Below are 16,115 nucleotides of genomic sequence, written 5' to 3' on the forward strand. Positions count from 1 at the left end.
ACGCGCTATCTCAGAGTGCTTATTTTCGGGTTTCGTACTAATGGTTTTGGTGAATTAGGTTACTAGCTGTCTTTCAACCCTTCTTCTTTATCCAGACTTGGCACCGGCACTGGTAGTTACAAAACTACATAATTTACCCAGTACTTGTCAGAGGTGAAGTTACTCTAAAACACTATTGCTTACAAAACACCTGCTTAACAACGCTTTTAGCTATAAGTTCTCCTAAAAATATTAAAAAAAAAGCTGAAAGACTCTACCAGAAGACTAAAGAAATTGAAAAATAAAAGAGGTCTAGATTTCAACGAAAAAAAGATCGAACATGGCTCTGAAAAGTGGTAAAGAAGGTTCTGACAAAGATTTAATAGAAAGTAACTGCTCGAGCTAGAAAACATATAAATTTCAGTGCACAAAAAATTTCAGTTTTTTAGGAATAAACAACATTATTAGAAATAAAGAATCCAGAGAAGGAGAAATCTTGAGAAAAATCCGTCTTTAGGTGGCGGATAGGGGAATTTATTTAATAAATCTTCGGATAGGTGAGAGATAAAATACCACTCGCCGGTCGGCGAGGTCGAATAGATAGAATTCGCCAGCTATAGAAAAAGCAATCTGTATAACAAAATGAAATTTCGAAAATAAAATGTGGTCCTACAGGTTGAAGGTTAAGTATTAACCCAACATTCATAAAAAAAATATTAAAAAATAGCAAAGAAAAAGTATATTACAGGAAAAATCTTATAAAAAGGCAATAAAGACAACTATAATAACTACTGAGGATTGTTTGTTACGTGTCTTTAGTAGAATATGTGAAAAGCTTATTAAACATGAAATTGAAGACGAATTTATCTACTTAGATGCAGAAGGACAGCCAGGAATTAAAACCGGTACAATCACAGGTGACCACCTATATAGTATTACTTAAATAAGTGAACAAATGACTGTTTTGATCAGGGAATGTAATATATTCTATTTGTAGTTTTTCAAGAAGCCTATAATATCATACCACTAAACAAATTATGGGAAATATTAGAGAAAATAAACGTACATAGTGGTATAATAAAATATACACTCTTTAACGAAGGAACAACTGTCAAAGTTAACATACAAGAAATATTATCTCAAGAGTTTGCACCAAATAAAGGGACTTAAACAAGGATGTTGTGTTTTGCCAATTCTTTTTAAAATTTACTTGGAACAAGTCCTCAAATAATAGAAAAAAATGCAATGAAATGGGGATTTCTCTAAAAAACAATACCTTGGTATTCTCTATATTATAATGAGGATATTGAAAGTTCAATTTTTGAATCATGGTTTAAAAAATCTCTTCTTCCGAAATTACCTAAACATAGTGTGATTGTCATGGACAACGCATCACATCATTCAAGATTAATGAGAAAAAAATTTAAATATTACAAATTACAGATTTAGGAATTTTTACTTGAGAAAGATTTGTATTTTGAGGCATCATATTTATAGTAAAAAGCAATTGTTGGAGATTGCTCATAATAGACAGTACTAGAAGCAATATGTTGTTGATAACTGTGCTCGCAATAAGCGCGTGCTTAGACTTTCTCCTTATTATTGTACGTCGAACCCAATAAGAGTTAATATGAGCTTCTTCTTCTTCTTTGTGTGCCGTGCTTGTATTCAAGCGTTGGCTGTCGTCGTATTGACAAGCTGATGAAATGATTCTCGGTCGGCAGCTAGATGAAACAGTTCCTCGACCGTTCGACCTGTCCATTGTCTAATGTTACGCAGCCAGGACAGTTGTTTTCTTCCGACCCAACGTTTTCCTTCGATTTTGCCCCGAATGATTAATCGGAGTAAGCGACATTTAGGTCCTCTCATTATATGACCGAAGTATTGGACCTTTCTCATTTTGATGATGTTGATCAATTCTCGCTCTTTGTGTACGGTCTCTAGCATGCGTTCGTTAGATATGTGTGCTGTCCATGGGATTCTGAGCATGCGACGGTAACACCATAACTCAAACGCTTCTAAGTTGTTAAGATTTTTTATTTTTGTTGTCCAGGTTTCACATCCATAGAATAAAGTGGACCAGACGTAGCACTTCAATACTCTTAGACGTGTGGTCAACGACAGACTTCTACTGCATAATACAGAACGCCAGTTAATAAAGTTTTTCCGTGCGAGTTCTATTCTGGTCAAAATTTCCTCGTCACTTTCAACCCTGCAGTCAATCCAGCTACCCAGATATCTAAAGTGTTCCACCCTTTCCAGGATTTTGTTATCTAATCTTAGTACTGAGTCTTCGATATTAATTTTTCCGACCACCATCCATTTTGTTTTTTTTGCGTTGATTGTTAAGCCCTTTTCAGTTCATTCGTTGTTTACAGCATTCAACAGGGTTTGAAGATCTTCTAGACTCTCTGCCATTATTGCGCTGTCATCGGCGTATCTGATGTTGTTAATAATTTCACCACCGATCTTAACACCTTCGTGGCGATTATTTAACGCTATTTCAAAAACTGGTTCAGTGTAGGCATTAAACAACATCGGTGACATAACACATCCCTGTCTGACACCACCCTTAAAAGAAACTTTAGCTGAAACCTCTTGGTCCACCTTAACACAAGCGGTCTGATTGTAGTAAAGATTTTTAAGCAATCTAATGTCATACGTGTCCAGACCAACTGAGTCTAAGCATTGAAATAATAATATATGTGGTACTCTATCAAAGGGTTTTTCGAAATCTATAAAACATACGTAAATATTTTTCCTAAACTCAATGCTCTTTTGTAAGAGTATTCGCATGCAAAAAATATGAGCTTAATTTAAAGAAAATATAAGAAGAAGAAACGAGGCTCCTAAATTTTCGTCTACTGTTTTTCAGTTAATTAGAAGAGAAGTTATAAAGATCACAGCCACCAACTGTAAAAATGTAATCAAATATGTAATTAGAGTGGAAAATGCCTATAATATTTACCCGCATTAACCAAATTAACTATTAATTGAGAAGATACGCATGATACTAGTGATAACAGTGACTCTGAGTAGATTAGTAAGTACCTACTTAACCCTTTACCGCATGAATTTTTGTTTTTTGTCAAAAATAAATTTTCAGATAAGAATTTTACTTCTATGTTTACGAAAAACTATTGAAAAAAACCTAGCTACGAGGAAAAATTTATTGACAAAAAAAAAATTTTTGGTGCCAAATATGGAACATCATGCAACAATTTAATATTAAAGTCAAACTATTTTGTAGCTACAGTATACACTATACAGTATGAAACTGCAAATAACAGTTTCTTTCTTTATTAATACACAATGGTATTGTGCATTTTGTGCACACTATATATATTTTCCCTGTACAGCTTAGAAATTTGCATCTTGACCTAGTGCTCTCATCCCAATAGTGAAAATTATCAAGCCCATCTTTACGGATGTCTTCTTGGGGGTATTTCTTTAGTGGGGTTCCTTTTTTATTAGATCTCGTACATCTGCTGAATGCTACTACTTGACGGTCTTTATACTTTGTTCTGTTTAATTGGTTTTCCGGCTTTGCATAGAGCATCAACTATTACTAGTTTGGTATCCAAAAGGGGTAAATCAAATTTCTTCGCTCTTTTGGCCAATAACCAACAGTTCACGGCTGTCATGTCAATGAAATAAAAAAATATTCGTAAATAATATTTCTTCGACCTGATTTTTATACGATAAAATCCTAACATGGAATCAAGGAGACCTACACCTCCCATGTAGTTGTTGTAGATTAGGACACTGTTAGGACAATGTATCATTTTATGTATACTTCTTAATATATTTCTTCTGTTTTAATAATATTTCTTTGACCTGATTTTTACACAATAAAATCCTAACGTGGAATCAAGGAGATCTACACCTCCCGTGTAGTTGTTGTAGATCAGGATGTTACGACAAGGTATCATTTTATGTATACCTTCTTGTTTGAAAAATCTTCTTTTTCTCCCTTTGGTTCACTTCCAGCATATGTTGACATTGTAGTAACGATTTTATTATCAAACCAGGACGCTACACTGACATCCACATTGTCTATATTGGCTATTTTCTCTACCATATGACCACTGCCGTGCTTCTTCATTTCTTTTTCAGCTGGCATCAAAACTACAGGAATACGATAAAGTCTTACTGTCTCCAAAGATAAAATGCCCTCTTTGATCAGATAAAACGTAAGAGGTATGCTGTTGAACCAATTGTCAAAAAACAATTTGTAATGTTGATGTTTTGGTATCGAATCTGCTAATTTGACAACCACGTTGCTGCCCATACTAAGATTTGGTGCTCCTAGAGGTACAATATTACTCTGGGAACCAGCAAACAAATTAAAGTCATAGCTGAATCCCGAAATAACACTCAGCACAAAGTTTTTGAAGCCCCACTTATGTGGTTTTTTGGGTTATACTGCTTTAGCTGGCTTCGCGCTTTTGTTGGTATAAACTGTTCGTCTATAGCTAGAAATTCTTCTTTCGGAACCATGAGTAGTCGTTCTTTGATTTGGCTTAGAACAGGTCTAATTTTGAATAATCTGTCATGTCCAGGCTGATCATTTTCAATCATGTCATCATTGTTATTCAAATGCAAAAAAAGTTTTATTTCTTCGAATCTGTTACAGCTCATCACACGCTAACTGCTCGGAGGCCAATATTGGCATTCCAATAGTGTCTTGTTGATGGAAGTTGAATTTATCGACATGTAAATAGTAATTCCTATTAATTGTTTTTTTTTTTCATATTTTTTATATTAGCTGGTTTATCTGGACGTTGTTGCACTGAGTATAAATTTGATTGGTCTGTGATATACTCTATAATACTATCATGAAAGAAAAACTTTCGAAGGAATTGGATCGAAGTTTCAAATTGTAAAATCGAAGAAGCTAAATTTTCAGAACCAGTAAATTTTGTATCATTTGCTGATCTTCTCAGATTTCCTTTCATCCAATTATGAGATTTCTTTCTTTTATATCTTAGTCTTTCAGACAATGGGGTATCATCATCTAAGGAATCTGAGGATATGGCAGAAATGACAGTTTTCTTGACATTGCTTGGTAAATTTTTTACGCTCCTCATTGTCACTATCTTGACACAATATCTTCTCATTTGTGCCGTCTTCATCGGAGAGATCTGATTCTTCACTATTAGTACTATTTTGAATTCTAACTGCATTCATTGTACCATACAAGAGTTTCGGATCCACATCTACAAAAACAATCAATGAGTCCATAACTTCATAGTGTGCCATATATAGCACAAACCCTTTTTGGGGGTTTTCGAGAGACTTTCAAAATATTTTTAGTACTTACCTAAGCAGATATCTAATATCACAATACAATAAATTTCAATTTTTTCTCGCCTTAAAAAAGTTTTTACTATGAAAAATAACCTCTAACTTCGAGCACTGTTTCACGTGGTTCAGAATTTCAACAAGATGTACATGAAACTGCGCACGGCTGCCTATCTTGCCGTCAGAACTATACCTCATATTATCTCGCGTACGTGTCAGACAAGGGCTGCCATGCAGCTACGACAAAAATTGAGTTAAAACATTAAAACAATTTTTTTTTGATTTGTGCCATTTGGCACATGATGCGGTAAAGGGTTAATTCAAACTAGGTGTTAGTTGAAACTTTTAGTTTTATTGTAATTGTAGATATTCTCGTTTTGCTTGATGCTCGATTTATTGATAGGAAAAAAAGGTACAAAGTATTTAATTAATTAAATAGTCAAAGTACAGGTAAGGTTATTATAAAATACCTGCTAGATATAAGAAAAGGATGTTAATGAAAGTTTTAGACCTCTTACCCATTTTAAAATTGATCCCAAGTCTTCTCTAACACGGTGTCAAACCAAAGTTGTGGTTCTTTAATAGAATACGCTGTATATGATTTAAAAAAATGTATTCTCTATTTTTTCCTGATTACAAAAACATAAAGTTAACAGGGATAAAATACTTATGAGCAGTTGTGTTAATAAAACGTAAATATTTGATCATACTGTTAAATTGTATGTAATAACTACTTTTATTACAATTAACTAAACAGTTTTTTATAAAGGTATTATTAATTTACAATAAGTTCAATTAGTGTTATTACTACCAAGGTATATCACGAAAGTTAATAACACCGATATTTTTTATTTAGATAAAAGAATGGTGCGGTCGATTATAAAGGAAATAAGAGATTGGAGGCGATGCAAGAAAGAAAAACTAGTATTACCCCAAGTAAAAGTTACTCTGTTTTGAAGGAAGGTATGAATCCTGGGTAACATTCTATGATATTTTTAAACGTTTTATACATGAGAATAACCAACTATCAAATGTGAAAAAAAAAAAAAGTATCTGAAGACAAACCTCCAAGGAAAAGCAAGTAGAAGAATACAACATTTAAACACAACAGAAGAAAACTACAGTGCTGCCTGGAAAATGTTGCTGGATCGGTACCATAATCCAAGGATGAATCTATTTATATTAATAGACAAAATACTTCAATCTTCGGAGATAAAAGAAGCGTCAGCAAAGGCGCTGAAAACATTACATGATATTCTCCACGAATGTTTAAAAGCGATTAGTGGACTAGGTATATTGACAGAGTCTTGGAGCCCTTTCGTAGCAAGGATAAGCATGTTAAAGTGGAACACAGAAACCAGGAGATTATATGAAACATCAATTTAACATCATTCATTACGGAGTAGGTCGCTACAAGTCTCGAAATAAAAAAGAAAGGCTGTCCACGCTCAGATATCTGCAATTGTCAATGAAGGCCAAAGGACGTGGAAACGTCCGGAGCGTGACATTAAACTTAGAGGCGCACTTTAAAAATGAATTTAAAATAAAGACCAAAGCACTTGTACTACGAAAAATAACAAAAAATCTACCGGAAAAGGAGATAAAGATAAAAGAAAGGAACCATAGGAACTTAGTCCTGGCGGATCCAAATTTTAATGAAACAGGTTCAATAGATATTCTAGCACAGCAAGAGATTTTAATATACAAGTACTCAGCATGATATCTAGATGATAGATGGATGAAGAAATAAAAAATACTGGGAGTTAGAAGAAGTGGATCAAAGCAATACTCTTTCAGTAGAAGAAAAGGAGTGTAAAGAATATTATAAAAGAACCGTAAAAGAGGATAACGAAGGAAGATTTAAAGTTAAAATACCTTTCAATTCTAATACAAGCCTATCAGGGGACTTAAAACAGCAAGCATATGCGAGACTGCTGCAATTAGAGAAGAAATTTCAAAGAGACAGAAACTTAGAAAAAGTGTACAGGAAATTTATGAAGGAATATGAAGATTTAGGTCACATAAAATTGAATAAAACCGAAATAATAAATAAGCTAGAGTATTACCTTCCTGATCATACAGTAATAAAAGAGGATATTACCAAAACAAAATGCAGGGCCGTGTGTGACGCTTCCAGTAAAAGTTCAACAGGAATCAGTCTCAATGATATATTGCACTCTGGACCTCGTTTGCAAGAAGATCTTACCAATATATTAATAAATTGGAGGTCGTACAAAATAGAATATTATGGCAGATCTAGAATGTTGAGGCAAATAAAGATAGCTGAAGAAGATCAAGTTTACCAGAAGATATTATGAAGACAGTCTGTAAAAGAACCAATAAAGGAGTATCTGTTGTCATCAGTAACATACAGTACGAAGGCAACGCCATACCTTGCATTAAGAACGATACAGGAATTATGTAATGACGAAAAATTAAAATATCCACTAGCTGCGGAAATGGTTTAACACAACATGTACGTAGACGACGTGCTAGTTGGATCAGAAACGTTGGCTGAAGCTCATCAAGCTCAAACAGAGTTACCAGAAAGGTTCAAGAAAGGGGGTTTTGTATTAAGAAAATGGCTTAGCAATAGTCAAGATTTAATGGAAACCATACCGGAGGAACTAAAAAGTGTCGATCTCAAAACGTTGCACAAAGAAGATATACTTAAAATGCTAGGGATCCATTGGTCACCGGTTTAAAATGTAATTACATTTAAAATAAATATAACCAAACATAAAAAATAACAAAGAGGCTGGTGTTATCGGAAATAGCAAAAATATATGACCCATTAGGATGGATTGAGCCAGTGATAATGCAATCAAAAATATTCATACAAGATTTGTGGACAAAAAGGATAAGTTGGATAAAAGAATTAAATAATTCTGATCAAAAACGATGGATTAAGTATTACTCACAGCTAAAATACATCGAGTAGATAATAATACCTAGGTGGAATAATCTTACCAATTCGGGGAAAATAGAATTGCACGGATTTGCTGATGCGTTTATGTATTTATGTACTAGAACATTATGTCCTGAGGTAAAAACAAGCCTTATAGTAGCCAAAACAAAGGTTGCACCAGTTAAAGGTTTAACAATACTGCCGAGGTTAAAATTGTGTGCAGCATTACTGATTTGTAGACTCATGAAAAGAACAATTCAAGCGCTAAATCGCCGTGATGTGGAAATATATTGCATAGTCTGATTTCACAATAATTCTGGTGTGGATACAAGGACAACCAAATAGATGGAAAATGTTTGTAGCGAACAGAGTAACGGAAATAGTAGACACCATACAATCTGATTGCTGGTTTAAAGAAGGCACCAAAGAAAACCCAGCAGACTATTTATCTAGAGGGATAAAAGCAAAAGAATTAGTGAGGATGGACCTAAGGTAGAAAGGACCAATCTGGCTAAAACAAACAAATATTAGGTTCTTAATACCAGAGATATTGGATACCGACGAAAAGAAAAAGAGAATAGAAATAATAGCCAACACTACCTTCAAGGTTAGTGACATTTGCGAAAGATTTTCAAATCTGAATAGAATGCAACGAGTACTATCTCACTGCATTAGATTTGCAGACACATGCAAAAAAGAGAGGTAGAACATGAACAACTAATCCCTTAAGAATTAGAGAGTACCTTGCAAAGAGTAATAAAGAATACTCAAGAATTATATAACGCAGAAGACATAAAAATGCTAAAGAGTGGAAAACCACTTAACTGGAGGAGTAAACTATTAAACTTACTACCCTATGTGGATAACCATGACATATTACGGGTTACAAGGAGACTTCAGAACTCAGAATTAACACATGATGAAAAGCATCCCTTAATAATACCTCACAAAAGCAAATTAAGTGATTTGCAGTGATTTTGGATCACGCACGAAAAAAAAATAGTGCGAGAAAAAATGAACACTTGTGTCAAATGTAAAAGATACCAGGCTGAAACGGCTCAACAATTAATGGAAAGTTTACCAAGAGCGAGGTTAAACCAAGCTCATCCATTTGCAAATACTGGTGTAGACTACGCCGGACCAATCAAAATAAGATCAATCAAAGGAAGAGGTTACAAGAGCTATAAAGGATATATAGCAGTATTTTTATGCCTAGCCACAAAAGCTGTACATCTCGAAGTAGTAAGCGATATGACAACGGATGCATTTGTAGCTGCATTTAAGAAATTTACTTTCAGAAGGGACAGTGCAGTCATATATACAGTTACAATGGAACAAACTTTGTAGAAGCAACAAACCTGTTATTCCAAAATAGTGAAAAAGTGAAGGCATCATTAACAGACACAATAACAACATTGACACTTGATACCAGCGTATGTGCCACATTTTGGAGGTTTATTGCAAAGCGGTGTTAAAGTTATGAAATATCACTTGAAGAGAGTAATTGAGGATAGTTCGTTAACATACGAAGAGCTAAGAACAGTGCTAGTTCAAATAGAGGTATGCATGAATTCCCGACCTTTATACGTTTATACGGAAGATACGGAGAACAGAATACTAATAACCCCAACACACTTCCTGATTGGGAGAGAACTAATTTCGTCAAATGGGGAGGAAGAGTTGAGCACATATACGAATATGCCACAAAGGTGGAGGCAGTTAGAAAAAGTAAAAAGAGATTTTTGGAACAGTTGAAGACATGACTACTTGCCAAATCTACAACAGCGATATAAGTGGCAAAAACCCGTCACAAACCTAGAAAAAGAAGAAGTGGTGATAATAAAGGAAGATAACACCGCGCCGGGGAAATGGCCACTAACGAAGATAATCAAAACACATCCCGGAGCTAAAGGTTTAACAAGAGTCGTAACAGTTCAAAATGCGAACGGAAAAGTAACTACTCATCCTATACCCCGGCTCGAAGGACCAATGGACAGACAATTCGATGTAAACATCAGAATCGAATTGTTTTCTAATATCCCTTTGTCCGATTCTTCCCGATCGACGATGGTAAATAAATGGTTAAAGTGTGGAGTAAAATTATAGTTTTATTGACAGCTACTGATAATTACACTCTAGTTGTTGGTTAGGTAACTTTCTATAATAGACTGCGCTCAAATGAGCTCAAATCTTCAATTTATAATTTCACAAATAATGTATACCTCAGCACAGAGGTTAATGCTTCTATCATACTAACTTGAACTATGAGCTTACAGTACAATTCAATCTAGGCCGTTATTGCAACACTTAGGAAGTTCAATTAGAAAATATATTATTTGGCAATTTATTAACTTTGCAGGTTTGTAGGTTGAATGGACTCTAATTATTAAAATATTACTCGATATGTTTCACAATGTTTTAATTATACACGGTGAAACTAAAAAATTTAAAGAAGTTAAGAATAATGTGAGATTACAAATTAAGGGATTAATTTGTGATTGAACAAACTTTATAGAAAATTAAACTTTTTGGTTAAATAAAATATTTACTAATACTACGATACTGTTCAGTGGATTACTGTAAATTTTCCAACGAACTTACGTGCCTACTATACCAACTGTTTATTACTTATATTATATTTTATATTTTATAGCCATTATTGTACTGTAGTATTTTTTGACTTTTTCTATGTATGTATCTTTGGAATAAAACAAAAACTAAAATGTTATGTGGTACACCCTTACTAATATTGAATTTTGAACTATTTAGATTTTACGCATTTCGACTGATACCTAAATAGATAAGTATAAATGAAGTAAGAAACGGTAGTCTATATTTTAGATGTCGATAGACCGTTTTATGGCATTCAGATTTCCTTCCTATTGTAAGCCTAATTAATGAGATCTTCTACCCTTAATTCAAAGCACAATAGGAAATCCGCGTTCCCGATGAAATACTCCTCACGCAAATTGATCATAAACCATTGAAAGTATCTACTTTATTACTTTACCGTTTTTGGATCTTGTGCTATTGTTCTTTTACGAACTGTTTTATTTATACTTGAACATTTACCAACTACAGAGGAAATGTTTTTGTAACAATAAGAATTGTGTTTGTAAAATTTAGTTCATTTTAAAGTAGCTTAGGTCCATTAAATATTTATTAAAGAACTTTAATATATAGAAAATATGTTTTGCTGGTATTTCATATTAAGTAAGACAAAAAGCCAATAAAAATGTAAAAATATGAAAGAAACACTAAGTTAGATTTCTATCAATTACATAATGAAACGATTTTTTGAAGGAGCAAAATCTTAAACAAATTTTAGATACTTGTATGTAGACAAAACAGCTATAAACACGAATCCAAAAAAATAGCAAAATGCATAAATAGAACTCAGGCAACGGCAACGAAGATGACAAAGAATAATAAGAAGATTAAATTTGATGCTCACAACAAGGAAAAAACAGCAAAAGAAAGAAAGAAATGTCCAAAGATCAGAGCACAAAACAATGGAAAAATACAAAGGAAGCAAAAAATATATTAAAAATAGCAACAAAGAATATTAAGACGTTATTAAGGACTGAAAAGATGGAAAAGTAGCAAGAGAGTTAAAAATACACAATAGACATCGCTGCAATACCAGAAGTAAGATAAAAACATGAGAAATCTCAAAAGAAGAATATGTATTTATGTACAGTGAAGATGACACAGAAGGCATGAATAAAGTAGCGTTTTATATAAATGAAAACCTCACAAACAGCATAACAAATTTCAATCAGATCGCCTCACTGAGACTAAAAATGGAAAAATACTATATGACATTAATAAATATATATGCTACAACTAAAACATTCCATTCAACAAAAACAGAAATACCAAAAAAATATATGCTAAGGATGATTGAAAGACCTAGTCGGAAAACGGAAAAGGAACTCTACACGTAAAAATAAATGATAGTGGTGACATCGTCTGTCAACTCGCAGCAACTCTAAATATAAGTTTGTTTGTTTAAAATTTGAACATCCAAGAAAACATAAGACAACTTAAGACATTCATCTGGCAGTGAAGATCTAATTGACCATGTTCTAGCAACCAAGTACAAGAAAACGCTGGCCACGAGATCTTACAGAGGGGCAAATGCGGACACGGACCACATTTGCCATATATATGCGGGCACGGACCACACATAATAATAAAAATGAGCGCGCTCAAATGCTAAAACAGATATTAAGTTAACCAACGCTAAAAAATATAACCTAGAAGCATTAGAAAGGACTGAAATTAAAGAAAAAATTTTTAACAATACATGAATGAAAATATATTCAACCATATGAGTCAACCCACAAATATAAATAAAAGATGCCAAGAAATAAAAAGCAATATACATGACACAACAAATGAAGTACGTAATAGGAAAGAAAAAAAAACAACAAAAAGAAATAAACACTGGTACGATCAAGACTGAGAAACAGCGAGAGCACTAAAACATTCTACCAGAATAACATGGAGCAACAATCCATAAGAACAAAAGAGAGAAGAATACAAAATAGCGAGAAGCAAAGCCAACCTAGGATACAAAAAGAAAACAATGACTGGTTGAATGAAAAGCTAAAGAATATTGAAAAAGACAGAAAAAATTATAAAATAAAAAAAAAATAATAAAAAAGCCAAAACAGCAAAAAATACACCCAACATTCAAATAACAGAACTAAAAATAAAAAAGGAGAAACCGTATTTGAAGATTAACATATCAGTATAATATGCGAAGAATATTACGAAAAAATGCTGTCCACTGCGGAGGAAACACACTGCGATGAAGAAGAAAGACCAAACAAGATACAGAAATTTCCACAGAAGAAGACGTACAAAATGAAATTAAAAACCTTCAAAACGAAAAAGTAGTACGAGAAGATAAAATAGCAGCGGAACTAATAAAATACGAAGGCAGAGAATTACGTAAAGAAATAAACAAGTTTAAATTACAAATATGGACACAAAACACACTACCAGATGATTGGAACAGAGGTGTTATAGTGCCTATCTATAAAAAAGGAGATCGGGAGGAGTGCGAGAATTAGAGAGCAATAACCCTATTAAATACGATACACAAATTTCTAGCAAATATACTAAACATGAAATTTACATCAAACACTGAACAAATCTATGGAGAATATCAGAATGGGTTCAGATTGGAAGATCAACAATTAATTCTATACATACAGTGGAGCAAATAATTCTTAAAAGATAATACAACGAAAAAATGGACGTAATATTTATAGATTTCAAGAGCACTTTTAATACAATTAATCGGACGAAAAAGATTGAAGAGCTAGAGTATTTTGGTTTCTCAGAAAAATTGAGACATATGCTAACAGTGAGTCTAAAAAACACCACAGCAAAGATAGGTGGACATACTTTTAAGAAGATCAAAGTAAACAAAGGCGTGAAACAAGGTGACTTTATCTCCCCGACACTGCTTAACCTAATATATTAGAACAATAATAAGAAAAACAAACTTTTTAAACAAAAACATTATTACAGATCAACTTCAGTAGCATATGCAGATGATCTAGTCATCGTAGCAAAGACTAATTGAATTGAACGTAATTGAAAAATTAGATAAGTAATCAAAGAAAATAGGGCTAGAGATAAACCAGCACAAAACAAAATACATGACAACAGGGAAGGACGACATAATCACCCAGAAATATCTAATAACACAGAACCACAAATTTGAAACTGCATCCACCTGAGAGTAATAATAGGGAAAACCGGAAAAGAGAGAACAAAGGAAAGAGTTCCGAATGGCAAATAACATATAAATTGAATAGAAACCTGTTAAAGAGCAAGCCTCCAAATAAGAGAACAAAGATGAGTCTATATAAAACCTTAACAAGACCTATTGTTACATATTGGATGGAAACAACAACAATGAACAAGAAAGAAGAAAATATCCTACTGAAATTTGAAAGAAAAATATAGAAAATGATACTAGATGTAAATGTAACAAGAAAAACAGAAAGAAGAATGAATACAAGTGCTAAAATTAAAGAACAAATAAAGGAATAAAATATAGACAGATACATAAAATCTCTTCGCTTAGAATGGGTAGGACATGTACAGAAACCCAAACTCGGATATGCTGAGTAGGATAACCAACTGGACACCACTATAGCCTAGGTGTAGGGGAAGGCTTAGAAGAAGATGGCTGGATGTTGTACAAGATGATATAAGAACAATGAATGTTTAAGACTAGAAATTTTAGTGCAATGGTAAGAAAAAAAAATCACGACAGCATCAAAGACAAACAGTAAGTTATAAATGAGAGAGGAATAAACCACCCCACCGAAGAATAGGATTGTAAACGCCATGGCGTTAGCTATAATCCTTAGGAATTGTAAAGTTTAATGAATGAATGTGGCGTGAATGTTGTTTCTACATCCTTTTCTTCTGTAAATTTTAGTGGAAGTTTAGTCATTATAAATCTCAAAAGTTTTTCTCGAGTTTTTATTAATCACTTGACGATGCTTCTTCATCTGTCTTGATTCTGGATTACTTATAATGTACTAGCAAAGTATGTGTCTGGTAATTTCTCCACTGCGTCATTTTAGATTGGTAAGTACCTTCCGAGGTTCTAATGGGGTAGTGATGCTTCTCAAATAGCCTACCCTACCTAAATGTCAATATCACCTTTACGTTGGTAAATCCTATTACAAACGAGGCTGTGACGACCATGTATGACCAGAATATCTATAAAAACTGGAATTAAAGAAATGTAATTCCACATCTGTACCGTAGCTTTCGATTGCACTCTCTCGGCAACATGCTCGGCAACTGAGGCGTTTTATTCACTATCAACCTTTCTTACGATGAAAAGGATGAGACAACAAATCGATAAATCTTAAAAGTAAACATAAGTTTGTAACGAAAAATAAACCTGGATGAAAGAACGAAGCACCAGAATTTAGTTAGTATTTTGGATAAGGTAAAAATTAAGTTAAATTTAAGATGAAGTTTTTTCTTGGAATTCAAGTTAAATGAAGAATTCCAGGTTTAAAAACTTTCACAAATACAAAGCGGCTCTCAGGTATTTATATAGAACACAACGACTAGCGTTGGAAAGTAGATCAACAGATTTAGACCGGGGCAAAGGCAAGTAGGTAAAAAAATTGAACTAAGTTAAAAACGCTTAACTTTTTTCTGAGTGACAAGCAAAACTCAAGGATTCTATATGTTAGAGGATTCATAGACAAATAAAAAATATAAAATCAATAGAACAAATAGGTTATGTCTTTTCCTAAAATGCTCAAACCGAAAAGGAACAATCACACTTACTTTATGAGGTTTGTATTAAATATTAGAATTGTTTATTTCCTGTCAAAGAGTAGGTGAGATTAGAATAAAGATAAAAATAATACAAAGTGGTTACCTTTTTTTCATCATTAGGTGGAAAATCTGCAAACAGTAGCCGGAGGCAAACATTTCCGACAGTGTTGGGTTCTTAAAACTAAAAAGCCTCTTTAGAATCACGTCGACTTCGTCGTACCACCCTGCCCTCCGTAACTCTGATGTGGCCAGGACTAGCTAAACCCCACCTCTCTCATAATAGGAGATTAGGTTGGGATTGTCCGTTAGAACATAACTTCTCCCCCATATCCTGCTTTTGCCCGATTTTCAGTCGCTCGTGGTCACACGTCAGCTTTTGTCTCTCGCACTCATGTGACCCCGTGTTCCGTCTCTGCCTAACCAGATTTCTCCTTCATCACATCCTCTTCCCCAGTATCCAAAGCAGTCTTCCTTTCAACCTACAGAAGGTGATAATAAAGATATTGTGCAGACAGTGACGGAGGGTGTCATTAATTTTTTAAAAAATATTCACACACTTGAGGATTTCACAAAATGCACTATTAAAAAAACAAAT

General features: G+C 33.6%; 1 protein-coding gene across 1 annotated transcript; it reads left to right on the forward strand.

The window, feature by feature from the left end:
- Positions 1–6,420: 6,420 nt before the first annotated feature.
- Positions 6,421–7,601, forward strand: LOC140431926 (uncharacterized). The gene is made up of 2 exons (XM_072519794.1): positions 6,421–6,574; positions 7,081–7,601. The coding sequence occupies exons 1-2, from the start codon at positions 6,421–6,423 to the stop codon at positions 7,599–7,601; spliced, it is 675 nt and encodes a 224-aa protein (XP_072375895.1).
- Positions 7,602–16,115: the final 8,514 nt, after the last annotated feature.

This window comes from Diabrotica undecimpunctata, unplaced genomic scaffold, assembly GCF_040954645.1.
Source record: "Diabrotica undecimpunctata isolate CICGRU unplaced genomic scaffold, icDiaUnde3 ctg00001067.1, whole genome shotgun sequence".
Classification (NCBI taxonomy): domain Eukaryota; kingdom Metazoa; phylum Arthropoda; class Insecta; order Coleoptera; family Chrysomelidae; genus Diabrotica; species Diabrotica undecimpunctata.